Here is a 26,032-nt window from a genome sequence, read left to right on the forward strand (position 1 = left end):
TAAGGTACTTTCCATTAAGTTGAACTTTTTCATTAAAAAATTAAATCGGATGCTTTCCTCTTCCATTATATGAAGGAAACAAATTGAATTCAGGTGTAATGGAAAGATAATACAAGGTAATGATAAATGGAGTATTGCTGGCTTGGTGAAACAAATTTTCACTTCAGTGCGAGTTGAAACAGGGACCCATTCAGAGAAATGAAGCATCTGTTTGGGTTGCTAAAGATGGAAATTTTAGAAAAGTAACTGCATTCACTGGTTTAACTAGTATTATCCGTTTTCTTAGCTCATGATAAGTCACTTTATATACAACTTTATTTTTTTTTTAATTTTCTTACCAAGTTTCCAGAATTTGACTTTTGAGTAGGTTGAGTGGTTGCATTCTAATTTGGGCAGATGCAGAGACAGTATGTTTGCATGTGATGTTCTGATCCATAACTTGGATAAACAGAACCTCCTCAACATGTCTGTGAGCAACCAAACCTTTTCCAAACATTTTTACAACCAAATTCTAAGTGTTAGCCATGAATTTTATTTTTATGGTTTTTACTTTCTCCCTTTTGGTTAATGAATTAAGGAATTAAACAATGCATCCCTGTTTCATTTTCATTTTACAAGTTTTTATAATTTTTTGTTAAATTTCTGTTACACACGAATACACTAAAAGCAATTTGCAAAGTTAGTTTAGGAACTTCCAGCTTTATTATAACTTATAAATAAAGATCTTACTCTTTAAACGGGTTGATCTTAATCAGAAAACTCATTAATGTTAATGAAATGCATTAAATTTAAAAATATCCAAAAGGCAGAAACTTCATTGTAACTTTGTTATTTAACAACACACCATTGCTGATGGATACAATCATTTCTATTAAGTTGCTTTCTTCTAAGTATTATAATTAATTTGAAATTCAATTAAGATGTTAGTCAATCACATATCTTACCTGATGATGTCTTTAGCCTCTGCAGAAGACTCCTGGAGTAATTTATTAATCCTATCTTTTTTGACTCCTTTACCAAATAACCAACTGAAAGGAAAAGGGAACTTTACACTTTTTGAAATTCTAATATTATGAGAATTTGTTAAAGTTTCAACACAATAGCTAAGATACTACAAATTCTTCAGAATGGCTATAAAAACAATAATTCTTACGTCTGATACTGTTCCCTCTGCTTATAAAGCTGAATTATCTCTGGCTTAAGTGAATTCATTTCTCTGTCAAGCGAACGATTGTAAGCAGCTTGGTGTTTTAGTTCATTTTCCACCTGGCACTGACTCTCCTGAATGGCCTTCAGTCTTGAATTTAGAAGTTCAAAATTTTCCAAAAGTCTGTAAAGATTTAAAAAACCTATTAAATTTCAATTCACAGGCAATGTAAGTATTCTTAACCACAGAAGACTCCTGATTATTTAGTGTGATTGGGAAATAAACCTTTCTGGATAAAACCATGGATAATTTGCAAAATGTGGCACTATATTCATAAAAGTATATTACTGCATGAGAAGATATGACAGATTTTAATATATACATATGCTACATATCACTGAAATTGACCCAGATAAAAGTTCTCATCTCAAAATAAGTGGAGTGAGAAAAGTCAATACAGAGAAGAAATGATTAAATTTGCTTTCCAGTTCAGCACCTACAAATATGTGGAGTACATCAATATAAAATACGCTTCTGAAAATTGTGATACAAATAGCAACAGTCAAAAAGGTGGTGAATGTCATCCTGGTGAACACTGAGTCATGCTTCTTGCACTCATGCTGTGAGTTGGGCAAGTGTGGTAGGGGCCTAAGATGGGGAGGGGGGTCAGTGAACATTCTTTCATATGCAGATTACAAGAAGTGGGGCTTCTTTCTCGCCATGCATTGCCTCATCTATCTCTGATGTTGAAATATGATCAATGGACGAAAGATCTATGAATGGGCAGGTTAAGTAAGCATGTTCATGTCACCTATGCACTGTTATACAATCCATATATGGGCAGACATTACTTGTTGGAAACAGCATTTAGGATAGAGAGGACAAAAAGCAGCATTGAATGGTCTTAGAATACTTTCAATGTGTCTTGCCATCAATGTCACTGATAACCACTAGAGGTGAATTCTTAAATACCATAATCCTGGGTATTTTCCCAGCATTCTGCGCTCTGGTGCAGGCTGGATTACCTCTTTCCCAGTAAGTCTCCAGGCATGCATATGGCTATCACTGGATTCTAAACAGAAATGAGATTCATCACTAAAGATTACATGATAACATTCTTGTTCCCAAGCAACTCTCTTCCCATTCTATCATCTGCGGTACACTTTTGCACTGCAGATGTGGAATGACATCAGAGATAGATGAGGTAATGCATGGCGAGAATGAAGCCCCGCTTCTTGCAATCTGCTAATCATCCTCTGCAACATGGGTATAACAAGAACAAGGGTGAGATTACAATATTGGAAATGTGGTTATTGTGGAAAATTTGTTTAGTCAGTGGATTCACTGATCCTCCTGTTCTGACAATCTTCTAATGCTACCAGAAATCAAAATGTGAAAATAATGATAACATTCGTTTGCATCAATTTCCTCCCTGAAAGAGTTCAACAGATTCTTGTAGGAAATATGTTCAAAAACTCGGATATGTGCTTCAAAAGTTCTCATCATCCTCAGTTTTCAAATATCGCAGGTTAATGACCTAAAACGAAGACCTATAGCTGGTTTAATCATCTTTTCCATCTGTTTTATCTACCTTTGGGTTGCCAGGCAAGAACTTTACTCACCCGGCTAGCCTGGTCGGCTCTGGAAGGTCCTAGAGTTTTCCAGAAACATTGTGAGCCTTCTAGAAACTTCTCTACTGGTATATATATGAGTGGGTTCTGCATCAAGTAAGCATTTTTGTAATTCAAAAAGTGTATGTTTTGGAGAGAAAGTGGTGAACAAAGTGAACAGGTGTTTTAGTGAATTAGTGTTTGTAAACAAGTGTTGTGTGTATATGTGTAATCGTGAACTGTGTTTCAATTAGAAGTAAAAATCTATTAAGTTCCTAATTGTGTTCTTAAGTGCACATACCTCAACTGTACATGAAATATGTCATTTTCTTGCCAAAATAAGCCTGATAGTGTTTGTTACATTTGCAGAGCAGTAGTATTAAAATCACAGTGGAAGCCTCTGTTACAACTTGTGAGAAAAGCCTATGAATTCTATTTTGGATGCAAGGTCGGAGATCGAGATAAAGTAAGGGCTTCACAGATTTCCTGTAGCTCATGTTCAAGACATTAACAGACCGACTTAGAGGTAATCATAAATCAATGCCTTTTTGCTGTTCTGGTGATATGCTGGTAACCTCGAGACCACAAATAGTTACTACTTTTGCATGACCAATATTTCTGGTTTTTCTGGGAAATCCAAGAATAAAGTAGATGATTTTTTTTTAAATGAAAACCCCAAACAAGAGAGGTATTAGAAACTATAGTACTTAGTGCTGTGCATGGGTCAAAGGTTAAAAATATGAAAGAAGATATTCATTGACATTAGACTTGCACTTCTGCAGATTATAATTTTAAGGAAATACACATGAAGGAAGGTTGTTTCAGAAAAACGGTCCTGAAGTTGGGCAGTAAAAGGATGCTGACTGGTTGTGGCAGGTATTTAGACCACTTTGGAACAGAGAGAGAGAGAGAATGGGAATTATAGACGCCAATTCAGAAGAACAGTGCACATGCAAGTATCTATAAAAAAGGCATGTAGCAGAAACAGAATGTCTATGAGACAAGGTTGGAGGGGCTCTTTTTTTTTTTTTATTTTATTTATTTTTTTTTATGAAAACCCCAAACACGAAAGGTATCAAAACCTATAGTACTTAGTACCGTGCATGGGTTGAAAGAGAAGTATGGGGGGGGGGGGATGCCGGAAACTTTGCTCTAGAGACTAAACATGGGTTTCACCACTTCAAGCCTCCAATAAGCAAAGTGGTGGTATTTCACCGGTTGATGAAAGTCATCTGAGTCATTAATTAACCTAACTGCCCACTTTTGAATGGAATCTAGAAGCCTGAGAGAGGTTTTGGGGGCACTACCCCAATATGGGAATAACATTCCATGGTAGAGCTGATTTGCGATTTGTACAGAGTGAACAGCTGTTTGAGAGAAAAGTAACACTAAGAGTGAAAGACAAAACCCAGTTTTTTAGATGCAGAGGAAGCAATATTTGTATTGTGCTTATGCCAAGAGAGATTAGAAGTCAGGGTAATCCCCAATAGAGTTATATGATCTTGCCTAGAAATCCGAGTGTCATTGAAGATAAGCATAGGAGCAGAGGAATCCTTTTTGAGATATATGACCATTGTGAGTTTATAAGGATTAAAATCAGCTAAGTTATCAATGGAGATCAGCATTTAAAGAGTTGATAGTGTATTGAGAAGTTAGGATTTCCAGTCAATGGAAGAAGGTCATTAAATACACAAGAAGTTGTGTATTTAATGGAAAAGAGTGTGAGAAAGAACTGAACCTTGGAGAACACCAGCATTACTGGAGAAGTTAGAAGACAGACAGCCATCTACCATCACTAGCAGTAAGCGGTCAGAGAGATAATTGGATACTCAATTACAATAAAAGTTGGAACCATAAGATGGAAGATTATCTAGAAGACCAAACGTGATCAAAAGCCTTTAAAATGTCAAGAGCAACTACTTGAGTTTCACCAAACTTTTCCATTGAATTTATCCACAGATGGGTAACCTCCAGGTGTTGTGCAAGAGTATGAATGCCAGAGAAGGTTGAAAATGTGGGAAGAGTTGTCCTTTGGAGTCCATGCTGTTCTGCCAGGAAGCAAGCTACTACCCTGAGAATGTGTGTGAAGCTTGTGCAGAATTTTGCAAAAGGTGCTCAATTTTCATCAGTATAAAATGGTGGTTACTCAAGAGCTAAGTGATAGGGACTTAGCTACTTGCCAGAATTTTTCTGAGCAATTCTCTGAATTGTGACTGAGGAAGATGTCGGAAATGTTCTGCTTATAACAGATGAGAAACATTTCGAACTGCCAGGTTGCATCAACAAACAGAATTTTTGTTATTGGGAAACTGAAAATCCAAATCAGCTCCACTAATGTCTTCTTCAGTTAGAGAGTTACTATCTGGTGTAGTTGTGGCATTTGGAATCACAGGCCCTTACTTCTTTGAAGACAATGGAGGCGTTATGGTTATGATTCCATCATATTGCTACATGGAAATGCTATGGAATTTTGTGGAGCCAGAATTTCATCACCATGGAATTGATCTTACTACCACATGGTTCCAGCAAGATGGGGCAACTGCTTATACAGCGAGAAACAACAATGAGTGTGTTGGGCAAAATGTTTCCAGGCATGTGGTTTCAAAGAATGGTGATGTTCTGTGGCTGGTGTGTTCTCAGGATTTAACTGCCTGTTGGGCTACCTTAAGAGTCAAGTCTATGCCACTAGACCCATAAACACTGAAGAATTAAAATCAAGGATAAGGGACAAGTTTCAGCAATTCCAGGAGAAATGATCCAGAAAGTGATGAGAAATCTTCAAGGTAGACTGGAACAATGTGTGAGGTATAACGGGAAACATTTCACTGATGTGATCTTTAAAAAATAAAATGGCATCAAATGTACTTTCAGTCGTTATTTCATTTCAAAAATCGCCAGGTTTCTCTGCCTCATCCTGTATATAATTTTTTTCTTTTATTTGCATCATTTTGCTAGTATTAATAATAAAAATACACATTTTGGGTAATTCATGCACACCCACAAGAATAAATTGCAGGGAATTTTCTGACTTTTATTAAATAATACCTTCGAAAACAAACATATAAACAAAAGAAAAACATACGGTTTTATCTCACATGGAAGTGCATCCTTCTGAGATTGTTTGTGCCTCTCAATGTGTTCTTGAAGGATTGCTATAGTTTCATTAAAAGCATCCAGTGCTTGTTTCTTTTGTTGGATATCTTGAAGAGTTTTGCTGTAGTCTTCATAAAATTGGTCATACTGCTTAGTTTTCTGTAAGTATTCCCTATTGATATTCATCAATTTCTGTCCTACTTTTTCAACATCAGCTGTACTTTCCTCATCATCTTCAGCCTGAAATAACATGAGAAAAAAATTATTGAAAAAGAATTATTTCTAATTGTATTAAAAGTCAATATAAATGATAACAGTTAAAAGTTAAAAATGAACCCCCCCCCCCCCACCACCAAAGATGTAAACACTTTTCAAAACCAATTTTGCGATTTTTTTTTTTTTTTTTGTAGTTGTTGGCACTTGTTGTTATGTTTGTTATTTTGATTTTTAGGAGCATTAGCAACTAAAGCCATATTGCTCCGGGAATATGCGGTGGTCATTCCCTGACCTTTTCTGCATCCTCCGTATTTGGTGGTGACGGGCTTGAACGCCGGTCTAAGTTGTTGGCGCATAGGCTTCTGTGGCCATAATGCACCTCCCAAGGTTTTTTTGAAGTACTTTGATCCAAGCCCGAGGCGGGAATCGAATTTTCCTAGTGTTTTCCTAGGCACATGTACTTTTCACAAAATAATGGCTGATACAAGTTAAGCCAATTTCATTACAAAACACGAGACTAGTTACAATTCCAATTTTTATTACTTTTATAATTTAAACTCAAAACACTTTATACACATATTAAAATTAATACAGTTCGCTATTGCAAAAAAATATATGTACAATTTAAAAATGTTGAGTGGATGATTTCCTTTGGTACATCTTGTCCAGAATGTCATAGCACAATATTCAAGCAGTAGTCTGCCAATGCACATTCATTTCAGAACCCTTGGTGGCGATTTTCCACTGACTTAAATGTTTTCGAGGAAGCATCTCCCTTGCTCATCACACAGCATGCCTGGGTTTTCAGGAAAGAAGTCTAAATGAAAATGGAAGAAATGATGTTTCAGCGATACTTCATAAACTTCTCGATGAGCTGTTTCTGAACCACATCTCAGTAGGTGGGAGATGTAATTACCCGAAGAGTTTCCACGAAATCATTTCAAAGTGTGCCATGCTTTTAGTTCTAATAAACAGATATTTTTCAAAGCTTTACTCCTACAGAAGCTCTCTGAATTGAGGTTCCACAAAGATTCCATCTTTCACTTTTATGGCACTGAATTGAGAAATTTCTTATGTAAGTAATGGAATCCTCTCGAATTCATCTTATCCACTGCTTTCACAAAAGTCTTCATTAGGCAAATTTTAATGTGGAGAGGTGGAAGGAAAATCTTCCTTGGATTCACTAAAGGAACAAATTGCACAATACTTGTTCCTTGCTCATACCCCATTCTATTTTTCTTGGCGATTCCCTTCTCTCTCTCTGGGTAACTCAGGAATTTTTTTTTTTTTTGGCTGTTGCAGCAAAAGCCCCGAGCATCCTTGCACCATATAGTTAATAATAATAATATCGCACAATGCTTATTCCTGTACTTCTTTGAGGCTGGTCTGATGTAATGGTTACAAATACCTGTTACTGTTTTCATGCCACTTGACATTCTCCACTATGCACACTGTAATGGATTACTTTCCATGCAATAAAGGATTACTACTGTGCAGTCGTGTAGCCAGGGTAGGGTCAGTAGGTACATTGTATCTTCCTGTACTCGCCTCACTCACGCATCCCTAGCTGGCCCCGACTTTCGGTAATGTAAAGGGTAACTTCCTGTTTGATTTTACCACAAGGGACTTTCTGGGAAAAAAAACCTGTTACTGTCTTCATGCCACTTGAAATTATTTCCAGATGGACAAGTACTTTCTTTCCATTTGAAGCAGAAAACATTCTCCACTACCCGCACTGTAATGCATTACTTTCCGTGCAATAAAGGATTACTACTGTTCAGTGGCATAGCCAGGGTAGGGTCAGCAGGTACAATCTACCCTCCTGATACTGAAATCTGATCTTGTGGCATATTTTAAGAAAAGTAATACTGCAATATACATTGTTCAACTTATAAATATTTATTCAATGTTTTTAAAAATATTAACTTTTATATCTATAATTCATTGTTTATGTATTATTTTTGCAGTTCATTTTGTTTCACACGTTTATTTTCATAATTGTATAGGTAATGCTTATATTTTATAAAACATATAACATATATGTAACAAATAAAAAAACATACTAAATATATTAATAAAATACTTCATTTATAAATTAGTTTGTTGTTATTATTTACACGTTTAATATAATGTTTTTGTAAGAAAGAGAGAGAGAGAGAGAGAGAGAGAGAGAGAGAGAGAGAGAGAGAGAGAGAGAGGAAGGAAGGAATCGCCAAGAAAGAGAAGAATGATGATATTAAACCTTCCAAACAAATGTTGGTAGCATTTGAAACTTTGCATCGAGACTTTTAGTGGGAAGAAAATGTAACAGAAAATATATCTGACTGTTTAAAGTTTAAACAAATGCGAACATTTTTACGAACGATGTCCAGCAGAATCCAGTGTACAACAAAAAATAATCAAACATTTTACGAAATTATTCTTAAGTGTATTAATAAATTGTGGGCATCATGTAAGTAGTAATTTCTTAATATGTATGTATTAATAAATTGTTTTAAAATGTTAAAAAAATTATTGATTCCCATTTCTTTCCCCATCTTTAACTATATTTCTGAATTGACAGTATTTTTCATTGTTGAAAGGATCATATTTCTTTATAACGAAATTTCTGTATAATGAATTTTTTCAAGGAAACAATTGATTTCATTATATGGAGGTACGACTGTATTTTCTGGAAATTTTGTTAAAAGAAAAAATATACATCCAAAAATCATGCTGTACTGATATTGTTCCCTAAAAACAATTGCAATAAAGCAAACTTTTCTTTTATTAAATGCACATTGCAGTGTTATGAATTTTACACCAGTTTTTTTCTGTTTCCAGTGTGGCTTCCGATAGATGAATTTCCTTGATTTTGTATTAGTAGATGCAATACACACTGAAGAAAGGAAGTACGATCTTTTCATTTTTCAAAAACAATTCATTGCAATTCTTTCAGTTATGTTTCTTATTTGAAGAAACAGTTATGTGCATTTTATTATTTTTTCCCCCTGTATCACGCTCGTGAGTGATGGGGCCTTCCATGTCACTCACTGCTCTGGTAACTATATATATAAAATTCGCTTTAGCCAGCGATGGAGCACACATGCGGGGAAATTCAAACAAATTCAGCAAAGCGTTCTATAATCATGGTCAACAGTGATGATTGTTTTTCTTGGGAATAATTAGAAAATGCATACTTGAACGTATATTTTTGCTGCTTGTGGCATCAAAGAAAACACTTCTGTTTATGTATATTGAGAATTTCAATTTTGTAGATAGGATAGAAATTATAGAAATAATTAGTTAATTTCACTATGATAACTTTCGCTCCAGTAGACTAACAATGCTTGAAAACAGGATGGGACCGTAACAGTGTTTACTGGAAATAATATTCCAGTAAAATTGCAAGCCGAGATAATCGGTGTACAGGCTGCCGCGTAAGAAATGGGTGGGGCAAAGGAAGCACAGAAGGTGACTAAATAAGCATGCCCTGGCTAGATTTTCTGTGTTACCATATACAAGCTTATCGCCCAAATGCTGCTAGCCACTTCAGATTGCAGTGCATGCCGCTCTACAGTTTATAGCCATTATCGGTTTAACAACTGGCACAAGCCGGCTCCAGCACACCACTGCCTGTATGGCGAGCTCTGATGTGTTATTTAAGTTGGGGTATAAAATGGCAAGGTTAAATATGCTATATGAATGTTTATTTGTCCCTATTATAATTCATGCATCTGCTACTTGGCACACGAGATGACTAACGTGGTAATCTGAAATCATTTTTTTTATCAGCACACAGATTTGCACTTCTGGGCATAAACAGGGCATGTAGAGTAGTTTCTACTGATGCTCTGCTGGTTTTGACCAGCAAGATACTAAAGATTTGCATGTTATTCGAGTGGGTCTTACATATTTCACTAAGCAGAGCAACTCAAAGAGGTGTCTGATTGGTGGGAACAGTTAGCATTAGCAGAGGCATACAATGCAAGAACTCAAGCAAAAAACAAAACAAAAAAAAAACCTTCCCATTTCACCGCTCCATTTGTTCCAAATGCCTGTTGAGTTCAGACTTAAATTTACTTAGGCTTCCACAACAAAAGATGGAAATCTGTTCCACCAATCAACCACCCACCCACTGGCTAAAGGCAAATTTCCACACATCTATTCTACAACTGTCTTTCCTCAATTTGAATCTATGCCCCCTAAGGTTAGTAATCCGATCAAGAGGAAGAATACCATCAGCATTCAGCTTGCTCAACCCATTCAAGGCCTTATCCACCTCAATCAGATCATCTCGCAGGTGCCTACTCTCCAGGTGCTGCAATTTGCAGAACTTAAGCCTTTCTTGGTAAGAGCATTCCCTTTGTTCCTCTCACCAATCTTGTTGCCCTTTTTGTACTCATTTGAGCAACTCTACATCCTTCCTAAAATGAGGCCTGCAGACCTGTACGCAGACCTGACCATTGCCTTGTACAATGGGATAATCACATCTCTGTCCCTGCTAGCAAAATTCCTATATATATCATTGACAAGACTCCATGACCAGCCCTGGCAGCCCGTCTGCATTGCTCAGCAAACTTGATATTTTGACTGCACAATTACTCCCCAGGTCTTTTTCACTTTCCACTTCCCTGAGTGTAGTACCACACTGCTGGTATGTTTCTCTTGTGTTATTGCTATCCATATGAAGTATTTTGCATTTGTTAATGTTAAACTTCAATTGCCACTTCTCAGCCCATTTGCCCAACCTGTCTACATCGTTTGTTTGTTATTTGGTTTTTAGGAGCATTAGCAACTAAGGCCATATTGCTCCGAGATATGCGATGGTCATTCCCTGACCTTTCCGCATCCTCCGTATTTGGTGGTGATGGGCTCGAACCCCGGTCTAATCAAGAAGCATGTGCTATGCACCACTGCTCCTTCCCACCTCGCTACCGAGGCGCCTCTATATCCAGTTGGAGTAGCATACTGTCTTTACTGTTGTTAACAACCCTGCCAACCTTTGTATCATCTGCAAACTTGAATATTAATCCTGATATACCTTCATCAATATCATTGATGAATACACAAAACAACAATGGGCCCAGCACCGAACCCTGGGGAACTCCACTAATAACATCAAATTCCTGTGTCAAATTCATCTGTTGTCTCTACCGTTCTCCCAACTCGACTAATCACTTGGAGCTCTTTGACTTCCTCTCGTTGCAACTTGACTTTCTCCAGTCCAACTCTCCTAACAGTGAGGTAATTTTCCTTGGTGATTTTAATGTTCACAACCCCAGCTGGCTTCCGTTTTCTAGTCACACCGACCCAGCAGGTCGAGATGCTGAGGCTTTCGCAATTACTAATGACCTAGCACAGATTGTTCATTTACCTACAAGAATACCGGACAATCTTAATCATACAGCCAATACGCTTGCTCTTTTTCTCACAAACAACCCTTCTAAGTACACGGTCAAAGTGAGAGCTCCTTTAGGCACTTCAGATCACAACTTGGTGATTGTCTCTTCTCCAATGGAACCTTTATCTCATGGCTATTCCCAACCTCGTGTTGTTTGGCATTACAAGAATGCAAAATGGGATGACCTGCGAGACTCCTTTTCCTTGGTCGGAGTACTGTTTCAAAAGTTCTGATGTCAACGTTTGCTCAGATCGTATCAGTGAAATTATTCTTGCAGGAATGGAATTCTTTATCCCACACTCCACTTTAAAATCTCGTCCTTTATCTAAACCGTGGTTTTCCAATAAATGTGCTAAGGCTGTCCAAGAGAAGAATGTTGCATATCGTAATTGGCTTGTTTCTAATTCTTCAGTTTCATTTTCTGCCTACACCAAAGCTTGCAACAATTGTAAAGCAGTTATTAATCAGTCCAAACTAGAGTTTGAACAGGCTAAGAGTAGAAAACTTGCTTCTTGCCCTAATGGTAGCCGAGCATTCTGGTCTCTTGCCAAAGCTATTGGCCGCAACTTTTGCCCATCCCTGCTCCCACCTCTGTCCAAACCAGATGGTTCTGTTGTCACTTCAGCCAAGGATAAAGCTGACCTGCTAGCAACCCATTTTTCTTCCAGCTCATGTATTAATGATCTTGGTAAAACACCTCCCACCATTCCCAACACACTCCATTCAATGCCTTCTGTGGTCTTCCGTCAAAAGGATATCAGAAGGATTTTGATGAATCTCGATGCTAAGAAAGCTCCAGGTCCTGATGGTATTTCTCCACTTGTACTCAAAACCTGTGCTCCTGAACTTACTCCTTTCTTTGCCGCCTTTTTTCACTTTCTTATTCTAAAGGTGTTTTTCCTTCTGCTTGGAAATTTGCTCATATCCAGCCAGTTCCTAAAAAGGGTGACAAATCCCTCCCATCCAATTATCGTCCCATTGCAATTACTTCTACTCTTTCTAAAGTAATGGAGAAATCAATTAACCGCCAACTCTTAAACCACCTAGAAACCTTCCGTCTGATCAACGATCACCAGTATGGATTCCGTCAGTGTCGATCCACTGGTGATATTCTGGCTTATGTTACCCATTTAGGGACTAATTCAATGGAAAGGTTTGGTGAAACACAAGTAGTTGCTCTTGACATCTCAAAGGCTTTTGATCGTGTTTGGCATAAAGGTCTTCTAAACAAGCTTCCATCTTATGGTTTGCCAACTGTTTTTAGTAATTGGTTATCCAGTTTTCTCTCTGATCGCTCACTGAGGGTGATGGTTGATGGCTCTCTGTCTTCTAACTTCTCCACTAATGCTGGTGTCCCCCAAGGTTCAGTTCTTTCCCCCACTCTTTCCCTCTTGTATATCAATGACCTTCTTCCATTGACTGGAAATCCTATCCATAGTTTTGCCGATGACAGCACATGGCATTCAACTTTCCATTTTGAGAAACCTTGTTCTGCTCAATCAGCTTCAACTTCTCGAAAATCTGCTACCAATTCCTTAAATGCCGATCTTCAGGTAATTCTCCAGTGGGGCAAAGACAACTTAGTTGATTTCAACCCTTCTAAAACTCAGTCTTGTCTTATATCTCGCAAAAAGGATTCTTCTGCTCCTATGCTTATCTTTAGTGACACTCCAATTTCTAGACAAAAGGATATATCTCTTTTGGGGATTACCCTGACTTCTAATCTCTCTTGGCACAAGCACATTACAAATATTGCTTCCTCTGCATCTAAAAAACTTGGTTTTCTCTTTCGCTCTCGGCGTTACTTTTCTTCCAAACAGCTGCTCACTCTGTATAAATCGCAAATCCGCCCTGCCATGGAATATTGTTCCCACATCTGGGGTGGTGCCCCCAAAACCTCTCTCAGGCTTCTTGATTCCATTCAGAAGAGGGCAGTTAGGTTAATTAATGATTCATCTCTAACAGAGTCTCTCCACTCGCTGTCTCATAGATGCACTGTTTCTGCTGCATGCCTCTTCTACAGATACTTCCATGGGCACTGTTCTTCTGAATTAGCTTCTATAATTCCCGCTCTCTCTTTCAAAACAGTCCGAACACGTGCCGCCACCAGCCAACATCCATTTACTGCCCAACTTCAAACCCACAGAACCAACTTTTCATCTTCCTCATTTATTCATTCAACTGCCGTTTTCTGGAACAACCTTCCTTCATATGTATTTCCTGAAAATTACAATCTACAGAAGTTCAAGTCCAATGTCAACAAATATCTTCTTTCGTCTTCTCAGTCTCCAACCCAAGCACGGTACTAAGTACTATAGGTTCTAATACCTCTCGTGTTTGGGGTTCACATAAAAAAAAAAAAAAAGTCTGCTTTATCAATTAGCCACCGAGGAATTCTAGTAAGATAAGTGGGTTTATTTAGTAATTCAATTGTAATGGGAAAGTGATCACTATGCAGTGGATCATTGTTTGCCGTCCACTTTAGAGTAGGATACAAAGTTGCAGAACAGATAGACAGGTCTATTGCAGTATATGTTCCAGAAGGAAGGTGAGCATAAGTAGGTGACCCGTCATTTAGAAGGAGAAGGTTGTTATCATCTAAACATTTTTCAATTAGTTTTCCTCTTTGGTCGATATTGTTGTTACCCCATAGTGTGTGATGACCATTTAAGTCTCCCAGAATGAGGAAAGGTGTGGGGAGTTGAGCTATGAGGTTGTTTAGATCATTTTGTTGGATGGAAAAGCTTGGTGGAATATATAAGGAGCAGATTGTAATATGGATGTCAGCAGCTACACGGACCGCTATTGCCTCGAGGGGAGAGTTCAGTAAGACCTGTTTGACAGGAACATATGGGTTTGTTATAACAGCTACACCACCATGTGCAGTATTTTGATCGGTTCTATCTTTTCTAAAGATATTGTAATAAGACAGTTTTGGTGTGTCTTGAGGTTTGAAATACGTCTCTTGGAGGCTGTTGTTGTTATGTTGTTGTTATTTGGTTTTTAGGAGCATTAGCAACTAAGGCCATATTGCTCCGGGATATGCGGTGGTCATTCCCTGACCTTTCCGCATCCTCCGTATTTGGTGGTGACGGGCTCGAACCCCGGTCTAATCAAGAAGCGCGTGCTACGCACTGCTGCTCCTTCCCACCTGACTACGGAGGCGCCTCTCTTGGAGGCAGAGACATATTGGTGTGTATTTAGAGGTAAGGTCGTATAGGTCATTAATATTGGCATGGAAACCACAACAATTCCATTGAATTATTGTGTTCATTGTTTATCTCTAGTTAGACTTTCCGAGCGTTTTCTTGGTGCTGAGGTTCTCTGTTTTTCACTCTTGTTTTTGTCTTTCTTTCGAAAGTAGGGCGTTTCTGTTTCCATGTCTTCTTCTACAAAAATGTGTAGGACAGGGTCATCTGGGGTTATTTCCTTAGTATCCATTTCCTGTTGGTGACCAGAAGTAACGATTGTTTTTCTTTGCGTCCTTTGTCCGGGGAGTGGAGATTTTCGATTGGTATAGAAACTGGCGTATTGACTGCCTCAGTTTGAGTTGCATTCTACAGTGTTTTTACGTAGTTCGAGAAAGACTCTTTTGGGGGTACTGTTAGTTCAGTTTGCGATGCGGTTGATTGGAATTTTTTGGTGATTTGAGCATAAGTAGATCTATTTGCAAGGGTTGGTGGTGAGACGTTTCGCTTTGCTTCTTGATAGGACACATTATGATTGGTTTTATAAATCTGAATAAGTTTCTCAGTTTTCCAGCGATCACATGTTCTAGCGTAAGCGGGATGATCTTTTTTGCAGTTTGGGCATATCGGTTGGGGAGCAGTACAGGCTTCGCAGTTGTGTTCAACTGACCTGCACTTTGCACAAGCAGGAGTTCCCCGGCAAGCTGTCTGGGAATGTCCGTACTTCTGACATCGGAAACACCGTAGTGAGTTTGGAATATAAGGTCTGACATTACAGACCAGATATCCAGCCTTAATGGATGCTGGGCGATGTGGTGTATTAAAGGTCAGAATGAGATTGCGTGTAGGAGTCAGAACTCCTTCTTTTCTGGTGGAAATTCTCTTGACCTGTATGATGCCTTCTTCTTTAAGTTCTTCAAGCATCTCCTCTTCGGACACATCTATTAAATCCCAGTCAGAGATCACTCCTTTAGAGGTGTTCAGTGATCTATGGGGTGTCACAGTAACTGGTATTCCAGCAAAGAGATTAATATTCGAGAGTCGCTCTGAGTGTTTACTATTAGAGGTCTCGATCAGAATATCTCCTGACCTAAGTCTTTTTATAGACTTAGGAGCTCCAGCTCTGCTTTCTAATTCCTTTTGTATTCTAAATGGCGAGATTTTGCCAATTGCATTTTCACCAGTTGAGTGCACGATCAGGAAAGCTGGAGAAGGATAGATGTCAGAGTCAGTTTTCTGCCGTTTTGAAGTTCCTGCAATAGAACTATCTTTCTTTTTTGATGTCTGGGGTGCATCTGGCAGCCCAGATAAGTCCGAGTTTGATTTACTCATGACGTGCTCTTTTTGGCCCCGGGAGATTATCTTTTTCTCCCAGGTTACCAGCCCCGCCACGTGGAGGCAAGAGCGGTGCCACCTAGTGACCCAAGCGAAGAGAAGGTTAGTATTAACGAAAAATAAAAAGAGGGTTAAAGAAAGGTACTTTCCTTTCTGGGTTATATAATTTGAAAGATCTATTCAATTATAATGCTCAAGAGTTAACGGACTTGCGAAACTCAGGAGAAACGTATATACAGTAAAGCGTATCAGATAATCACTATGAAAAGGCGCTGTGGTCACTAATATCGCTTGGCACTCGGGGGGCCTTCATAAATGAGTTGAAGGTTAAGAAGACGAAAGACGATTCTTTGACATTACACTTTAATTTCTATAGATCGCAATTTTCATGATATATGTGTGAAGGGAGGTTGTTCCAGAAAACAGAAGTTGAAGGAATAAATGAAGAAAATAAGTAGGTTCTGTGAGTTTGAAGTTGGACAGGAAAAGCTGGTTGCAGCACATGTTCAGACTAGTTTGGAAGGGGGGGGGAATTATAGAAACCAATGCAGTAGAACACTGCCAGTGGAAGTATCTAATGAAAAGGCATGCAGCAGAAATATAACATCCATGAGACAAAGAATGGAGAGACTTTGTAAGAGATGGGTCCTTAATTAACCAAACTGTCCTTTTTTGAATGGAGTCTAGAAGCCTGAGAGAGGTTATGGGGGCACCACCTTGGATGTGGAAACAGTATTCCATGGTAGGGCACATTTGAGGTTTGTACACAGTGAGTAGCTGTTTGGCAGAAAAGGACACAGCTGAGAGTGAACAAGAAAACCCAATTTTTTAGATGCAGAAGAAGTAATTGTGATCTGCTTCTACCAAGAAAGATTAGAAGTCAGGAGAACCCCTAATAGAGATATGTAATATTGTCTATAGGAGAAGAAGAATAAGTTGTCTTTGCCCAACTGGAGAATTTAAGGAATTGGTAGTGGATATTCGAGAAGTTGTAGTGGTTTGCACAGGACAAGGTTTCTCAACTGGAAGGTGGAATGCAATGTGCTATCAGCAAAACTATGGATAGGATTTCTGGTCAATGGAAGAAAGTCATTAGTACACAAGAGGAAAAGAGTAGGAGAAAGAGGTGAACCTTGAGGAATACCTGCATTAATGAAGAAGTTAGAAGACACAGCCATCTATCATCAACCACAGTGAGCAGTCAGAGAGAAAACTAGATACTCAATTACAAAAAACAATTGGCAAAACATAAGATGGAAGCTTATTTAGAAGACCTTTATGCCCAATATGATCAAAAGTATTTGAAATGTCAAGAGCAACTGCTTGAGTTTAACCAAACTCTTCCATTGAATTTGTCCATAGATGAATAACATAGTCCAGTATATCACCATTGGATTGACACTGAGGGAATCAATACTGGCGATCACTGATCAGATGGAAGGTTTCTAGATAGTTTAAGAGTTAGATGGTTAATAGATTTTTCCATTACTTTATAAAGAGTAAAAGTTAGTTTAATGGGACAATAATTGGATGGGAGGGATTGGTCACCTTTTTTAGGAAGTGGCTGGATATGAGCAAATTTCCAAGCAGAAGGGAAAACATCTATGGAATAAAGTAAAAAAAAATGCAACAGAACATAGGAGTAAGCTCAGGAACATAGGTTTTGAGAACAAATGGAGAAATACCATCAGGACCTAGTGTTTTCTTGGCATCAAGTCTGTTCATGACAACCTTTTGATGGAAGACCACAGGAGGCATTGAATGGAGTGTATTGGGAATGGTAGGAGATAGTTTATCTAACAGGTCAGCTTTATCTTTTGCCGAAGTGGCAATAGAACCATCTGGTTTTGACAGAGGTTGTAACAGAGATGGGAAAAAGTTGCAGTGAAATGCTTTGTCAAGAAATTAGAATTCTCAACTACCATTTGGACAAGAAGCAAGTTTTCTACTTTTAGCCTGTTTAAAATCTAGTTTGGACTGAAAAACAGCAGTTTTTACTGAAACAATAGCAGCTTTGCTATGGTTTCGAGCTTTGGTGTAGGCAGAAAATGAACTTGGAAATTTGGATACAAGCCAAATGCGATATGCAACGTTCTTGTCCTGAACATCCTTAGCTTGTTTATTGGAAAATCAAAGTTTAGATAAAGGACAAAATTTTATGGCAGAGTGTGAAATAGAGGATTTAATCCCATACAAGAATAATTTCACTGACATGATCTGGAAAATGTTGACATCACAAGGTTTGAAACAGTAATCTGACCAAGGAAAAGAAGAAATGACATCTCTCACTGTATTTAGATTATGCAGGGATACTGTTACTGAGATACCCGTAATTGTCATAAACTAAAGTAAGCATTCTCATGCATTTGCAGTCTCTATTAGGGGAGATCTGATTGTAAACGTCTGATATTTTTGGGTGGTCCAACAAAGCTCAAGTAATCATACTGTTTACTGAATAATTGAGTGTATAATCAAAAATGTTGGAGGTTTTTCATTTCTTTTTGGAAACTGTCCATTTCTTCAATTTTGACTAGTTTGGCCACATCTCGGGATCTGCTAGCTGCCTTATTTGTGTCATCACCTTGTGGCCCAGCGAGTGAGCACTTTCTTACTCAGGTTTCTAAGGAAGGAGAGATATCACCTGGTGATCAAGGTCTCTACAAATTAGTATTTTAATAGCATTAGTTAAGTGAAATAAAAAAGATTTCCTTTCCAAACTTCTTTACTTTTAAGAGGCTTTGTGTGAAATAAAGAATTTGAACAGGAAGCACTAAATCAAAAATAAGTTTCTTTGTGGTGAGTTTTATATCATTTTGGAATCATTTGATGCTTGGCCTCATTTATAGTGCCAGAACCATCAATGTTTGAAAGAAAAAAGTAGGTAGAATAAAACTGAAAAAAAAAAAAAAAAAAAAACAAGTTGTGCCTTACAGGACATGCTACAGGTTGACTAGATAAAAATTTCTATAGACACATTAATTGCTGAAGTTCTAAAGAATTAGAGAAGTGTTGTTGTACTAATAAACTGATGACTTCCCAAAAATCATCTGAATTAGAAACAATATTTTTTAGTCAGTTTTTTGATATGTGCTCTCTCACAGAATCATGACTTCCTGGCAAAATGAGAGATCTAATTATTTCCCAGCTGCAGGCTATTTTTTCAGCATGGTAAAAAAAAAAGGGGGGGGGGAAGGGAGTGTATTCATCTTAATTAGTGCAGAATATTCTGTCCTGCAGGTTGAACTCTCTTTAACCCCCAAACTTTCAGGATATTTGCACTGAATGCAGATCAGTCCTGTTTTAATTTGATACATATCAAAAATGTTATTTCCCAACAGCCACTGAAGAAGCAGCTTTTAGAGTTTTTGGCCTGCATAATGGAGAAAGAAATTAAAAAACTTTAAATGGGAAAACAGAACAAAAGTATTGTGTAAAATAAGATGGAAAGACAAAGGGGACTTTAGAAGTGACAGCATTTTTCATTCTGGAGGTAATGAGAGAGAGTAAGAATGGAATAGGAGTAGTTTTGGGTAAGAAGGTGCCTGAAAGTGTGGAGGAGATAAAATAGATTAGTGACAGGCTGATGGCTGTAAGAATGAAGACAGAAGGATATGACATTAATATAAGTACATACATCAAAAACAGAATATAAGGAAGCAGAGATTGAGATTTATGAGCAACTACAAAATGTAATTGAGAGAGATCAGGCAGACAGATTATTAATTATGGGCGATTGGAATGCAGTGGTTGGAGAAGGAAAGGAGATAAACTACGTAGGAGAATATGGGCTGGGTAGGAACAATTAGAGGAGAGGGGAAAGGTTGGAAGAGTTCTATGAGCAGAATAATATAATGATAACAAATATTTGGTTTAGATGACAAAAATTAAAGAAAGCATGGAAAATGTTTGGGGATGGAAGCAGATATCAGCTGCACTATATTTTGGTTTGGGAAAGGTACTGAAACAATGTGAAGAACTCTCATGCCTACTCAGGCCCAGACATATATTTTCTTATAATGAATGTAGAATTAAAGTTGAACAGGATTTGAGGGGGCAAAGAAAGGTAGAAGATGGAACACAGAACAAAAACGAAGGATATTATGGAGGAAAAATTATGGTAAAGGCTATTATTGGAAAGAGATGACTGGATGGATAATCAAAGTATAAATAGTAAATGGGTAAGTAAGAAAATTGCTGAAGAAGAAATAGGATACAGGCAGGGGTTCAGAATTAGGAAACTATGGGTGACAGAGGGTAAGAGACATGGAAGAAAGAAGGAAATGGAAAAATACCAATACTGAAGATGGCAGGAAAAGGTACAGAGAGATTAACATTAGGCTAAGGTGAGTAAGAATTAAAGCAAGACAGGAATGGTGGGATGGGTGTAGGGAATTAAAATTATTAGAAAGGTTAAGAAAATTAAATTTAATGAATGATCAGTAAACTTGTCAGCAGAGTTTATAAGGGGAATTAGTAGAATTATGCATGTTAATGTATGAGCAAGAGGAATGGTGAGAAAATTTTAACACAGTAATGAGACTGATAGAAAAGAAAATCCATGCAATGAAATGTTAATATTTTAGAACTATAAGTTTTGTATCAGAAATGGCAAAGATAATACTAAGTATATTAAACAGAAGGTTGGAGGAAAATGTGGAAGAGTGCTGATTTCATTTTAGGAGGGGAAGGGGAACAAGGATTGCTTGATGAGAATGTTGACAGAAAGACATCTGGAATTGAACAAAGATGTATGTGTATGTTTTATACAGATTTGGAGAAGGCTTTTTCATGGGTTAAATTACTCAATATACTGGAAAGCATAAGAGTAATTTGGAAGGACACAAGAATGATTAGTAGATTATATTCAGGCCAAGAAGTAATAGTTAGGATAGGCGACAATGAAAATACAGCAACAGGAAGAGGTGCAACATGAGCCCTGTTTTTTTTTTTTTCCGTGACTAATTTTGATATACAGGGTGATTCACTACCAGTGCGACAAACTTGCAGGAGGTGTAGTGGGCACAAAGACGAATCGGAATCACATAGCATTGCAGGGTCCGAAATGCCTTCATCATGCGGTAGAGGACGTTGAACGGGAGGTTGCATGAACAGCGATCCTGCTGGAAGTCAGCATTTGCGAACCGTTTCTGTTGAAGAAACCAAGTAGCAGAAGTCCTCCAGAGTGGATAATTTGCAGGCTCCAATGATTGGATGCGTTGCAGATGGTATGAACTCATTTGGTTTGTTGACAGTATCCTCCATACAGTGGATTGGGAAATACCCAATCGTTGGCCTATTGCTCGGATTGCCTTCTGCAAGACGTAGGACATTCTCCTCATTGTCTGGCGTCCTCGTCATTCGCTCTCGATTCATGGTACCTCTCGTGAAACAACCAGTCTCACATAACCTTCTGTGCGCACGTGCGAAAATCGTATGATGAGGAGCATGCCTGTGCGGGAAACGTTCCTGGTACAAGCGCAGAGCAGCGTGCCCATTACAGTCTGCAGCTCCATACGCGAGGTGCATGTCGGCCAGTTCAACATTTGAATACTCGTCCATCCTACTGCCTCGGGAACCAGTTCGCAAATGCTCACTTCCAGCGGGATCGCTGTTCACGCGACCTCCCGTTCAACATCCTCTACCTCATAACGAAGGCATTTCGGACCCTGCAATGCTATGTGATTCCGATTCTTCTTTGTGCCCCCTACACCTCCTGCAAGTTTGTCGCACTGGTAGTGAATCACCCTGTATACTGTATGTAGAATAAATGGTTAAAGAAGTGATAAAGGAAATATGGATGAGGAGATTGTATGCTGAAGATGGGGGAAAGGTTACTGAGAGTGTTAAATTTGCAGATGATACAGTGTTGGGGGAAAATTCTTGAGGAAGGACTACAGAAATTTGTTAATAGGACAAAGATAGGTTGATAGGTTTGTGATGATAATAAATATTGAGAAGACAAAGGTTATGAGAGTGGGAAGGGAAAAGTGCAAGTTAAATATTGAAAGAGGAGAAGAGAAATCAGTTGAGAGTGTACAGGTATTTGGGAAGCCTAATGGTGGAAGAACTAAAGAACAGTACAGAAATAAGAACAAGAATAGTAATGAGTAAAAAACAGGCTTTTGGGAAGTAAAGAAGAATATTATGTGGGAGATTAGGAATTGTTTAAGGAAAAGAGACACTTTCCACCTTCTTGGGTTATCTATCTATAAACACTTTCTAGTACCAAAAGCTCTAACCCTACCGTGCATCAGAACAGTTGACCAATCTCTATTACACTGGAACTTTTAAAACTTTTTTTCCCCTCTGCTCATTTTGCATATACAGTGGACACCCACTTTACAATATTAATGCGGCGCCTCCATAGCCATGGGAAGGAGCAGCAGTGCTTAGCACACGCTTCTGATTAAACCGGGATTTGAGCCCGTCACCACCAAATGCGGAGGATGCGGAAAGGTCAGGGAATGACCACCGCATATCCCGGAGCAATATGGCCTTAGTTGCTAATGCTCCTTAAAAAACCAAACAAACAACAATATTAATCCGATCCAGACACACCACTGCATTGTGAAAATATTGTAATGTGAACCCAATAACACATTGTTTTTTGATAATTTGTTCCAAGACCTCAGAAGTTGAAATTTTTGCTATAATAACTAAGCTGTTTATCTCTCTAAAAGGTGATTTTTATAATGGAAATTGTACATATTGATTAAAAAAAATTGATTAAAGCCCAACACAAAAAAATCACTTCAACTAAAGGATGCAAAAACAAGGCATGCAGCCAACATGTTTACAAATGCTGCTATTGGCTGAGAGGAAGGACCACGTAGTCCGGTCGGAGACAAGACAAAAAACAATCTATAAAATGCATTGGAAAGGTAGTTTATTCCAATTTTTTGGGTAGGCAATAATCTCCATCATTACTGAAACAAAGCACAGTACAGTTTTTCAATTCCATAAACATATTCTCCAGTTGTGTTTCAGTTAATTGGAATTAATTGCATTTGTGATCCTGATGCTAAGATTGTTCAAAGAGTGAGGTTTCTTTGCCCCGTAAAGAAAAAGTCCAATGAGGACAAAGCGGGTGATCAAGCAATTGGCCACTCACCTCTGCCAACCATTTGTTTGGGAAGACTTCATTTAAAAATTGTTGAACATTCCAAGTGAAGTGATAAAGTGCTTCATATTATTGAAAAACTGTATTGGCTTCATAGCTAATGTATTTTGGATTGGATAAGGTGCTTCCCTACTCATTTATCTGACCTAAATTGGAAGTATAGCAACAATACTGTACAAATTGGAGCAGAATGGTATTAAAGGTAAGTTGCTACAATGGATAAAAGGATGGTTAAGTGGGAGAAGACAGAGGGTGGTAATCAATGGGTGCTGCTCTTCGTGGACTAATGTTATTAATGGAGTCCCACAGGGTTCGGTGTTGGGTCCACTGTTGTTTTGTATATTTATCAATGATATTGATGAAGGTATATCAGGCTTAACGTTGAAGTTTGCAGTTGATACAAAGGTTGGCAGGGTTGTTAATGACAGTAATGGCAGTGTGCTACTGCAACAGGATCTAGATAATTTGGGCAGATGGGCTAAGAAGTGGCAACTGAAGTTTAACCTTGACAAATGCAAAGTACTGCATATGGGTAGAAGTAACCCCAGAGAAATGTACCAACTGTGTGGTACTACACTTAAGGTGGTAGAAAATGAAAAAGACCTGGGAGTAATTGTGCAGTCAGATATGAAGTTTTCTGAGCAATGCAGACAGGCTGCCAGGGCAGGTCATGGGGTTTTGTCAATGATATATATAGGAATTTTGCTAGCAGGGAAAAGGAGGTGATTGTCCCTCTGTATAAGGCAATGGTCAGGCCACGCCTTGAGTACTGCGTACAGGTCTGGAGGCTTCATTTTAGGAAGGATGTCGATTTGCTTGAGCGTGTACAGAGAAGCGTGCTTGAGCGTGTACAGAGAAGGGCAACAAGATTGGTGAGGGGAATGAAGGGATCCTCTTACCAAGAGAGGCTTAAGTTCTGCAAATTGCAGTGGCTGGAGACTAGGCACCTGCGCGGTGATATGATTGAGGTGTATAAGGCCTTGAATGGGTTGAACACGCTGAATTCTGATGGGATCCTTCCACTTGTTCAGATTACGAACCTAAGGGGACATAAATTCAAATTAAGAAAGGACAGATATAGAATAGATGTGCGGAAATTTGCTTTTATCCAGCGGGTGGTTAATTGCTGGAACAAACTTCCATCTGTCGTTGTGGAAGTTGATAGGTTGAATAAATTTAAGGAGGAACTGGACAGGCATTTGGAGGGAATGGTGTGATTTTTTTTTGGGTGATGCAGCATAAGCTCGTACACTTGCTTTCTTGCATCACATGCCACTACTACTACTACTAATACTATTCGCATAATTTTCACCATTTAGTTACATGATTTCTTAATTTCTAGTAACTCTCACTGTGTTGGTGATACATTTAATTTCATCAATATTGTCAAGTTCTTTATTTGTAAATTATAATGTGTAAGGCAATGCAAATTCCTTTTACACCCCCCCCCCCCCAAGTAACTGCATCCAGACATATGGGTTAGTGCAATCGCATAATTTTTATATGCAGTAAACTACCATGATAAATGATTTGGTATTGTTTTAATTATATCTCATATTGTGAACACCTTCACAATTCTATCCTTCATATTCCTTATCATGCTTTAAACTGATATTTACAGTAAAACTTCAATTTAATGGACTACATGGGAGGAGGGGGTTTAAGGACCTGTCCATTAAACTTGAAAGCGTGCATACAGTTGCCGAAGTTTGCTGTCATGACACCATTATGAAAAAGATAATTGGAGATACACTTTGAACTACAACAGCTGATGGAAACTATAATACTGCAATCGGAAACTTTACAGCACAGTTTATTGTACATTTGCTTGTAAAGACAGGGAGTAATAATCCCATTGTGTAAGGCATTTGTAAGATTGCACTTGGAATACTGGGATCAAGTATGACCACACCTAAAGAAAGACTTTGTTGAAATGGACATCCCTTTGCCAATCTCATAGGCATATTGCCTATGAGATTGGCAAAGGGATGTACTACGAGAAAAGACTTCAAATATGTGGAGTGTACAGTTTGGCAACCAGGCATCTTAGAGAAACCTGACTGAAGCGTACAAGGCTCTTAAAGGAGAAAGTACAATGAATGAGGATGAAATTTTCACTACTGTAAATGAATATAGAACTAGGAGCCAAAAATTCAAATTATGGGGAAAGAGGTTAGACTGCAGAGAGTTTTCTTTTAGCCAGTGAGTTGTTGATTACTGGAATAAGTTGCCTCTGTGGGGAGGTCGGCTGGATAGGTACATATGTGAGGAGGGCTTCAAATAGGTGCTTTACTTTATTTCATTTCGCTATTTGTTCATCTATTATTACTTTTGGCCAGTGCAGCAAATGATCAGGCTTCCTTACACCACATGGCTAATACTTCTTGTTAGCAATAATGAATAACAGCATTGTAAGCCAAGAGCAAAACATCTTATCTCATGCAAGAGTTTCTAAATTGGATCCTTTCACTTCGTATATGAATTTGGGCTTATTTATAATTTTTTCATAACAAAAGGAACTGTAAACATGAAACAGGTATGTTATTTCAAAAACTTGCTTCAACAATCATTAAGGAGAACAAAGATGCAGAGTATTTTGTCTTTATCTGATTACTGGATACTGCACTAATAAATGAAATAAAGACCAGCCATTTTATTAGATGCAAGTTAAATTTGCGCTATGGTGAAAAAATTTTAACTATCAGATTGAGGCAATTACATCAGCAGGTCCTGTATAGATGAAAAGCCTGGTTAAATTTATGTTGTCCTTTATTCTGATGTCTGTTAAATCAAGGATTTATCATATTTAAGGGATTTAATTCCCTCAAAGTAGGGTTTAAAAATTTTGTTGATAGTTCTCTGGGATGTCCCTACAATGATCAATACGTTAAGAAACATCATAAACACATTTATTTTATAGTAGCTGGAGAGAATTTTCCC

The 26,032-nt window shown here is 38.1% G+C and overlaps 1 protein-coding gene across 5 annotated transcripts in view; it reads right to left on the reverse strand.

Annotated features, from left to right (window-relative positions):
- Positions 1 to 26,032, reverse strand: part of Pi3K21B (phosphatidylinositol 3-kinase regulatory subunit alpha) — a 519,263-nt gene that overhangs the window by 66,687 nt on the left and 426,544 nt on the right. For all 5 annotated transcript variants that reach the window (XM_090372927.1, XM_090372928.1, XM_090372924.1 and 2 more), the window contains 3 exons: positions 5,840 to 6,090; positions 1,154 to 1,330; positions 945 to 1,028 (listed from right to left, as the gene is read on the reverse strand). In XM_090372927.1, the coding sequence (XP_090229053.1) occupies positions 945 to 1,028; positions 1,154 to 1,330; positions 5,840 to 6,090 (512 nt within the window). The remainder of the gene's footprint in view (positions 1 to 944; positions 1,029 to 1,153; positions 1,331 to 5,839; positions 6,091 to 26,032) is intronic.

This window comes from Mastigoproctus giganteus, chromosome 4 (assembly GCF_048544385.1).
Source record: "Mastigoproctus giganteus isolate SK-2022 chromosome 4, ASM4854438v1, whole genome shotgun sequence".
NCBI lineage: Eukaryota > Metazoa > Arthropoda > Arachnida > Uropygi > Thelyphonidae > Mastigoproctus > Mastigoproctus giganteus.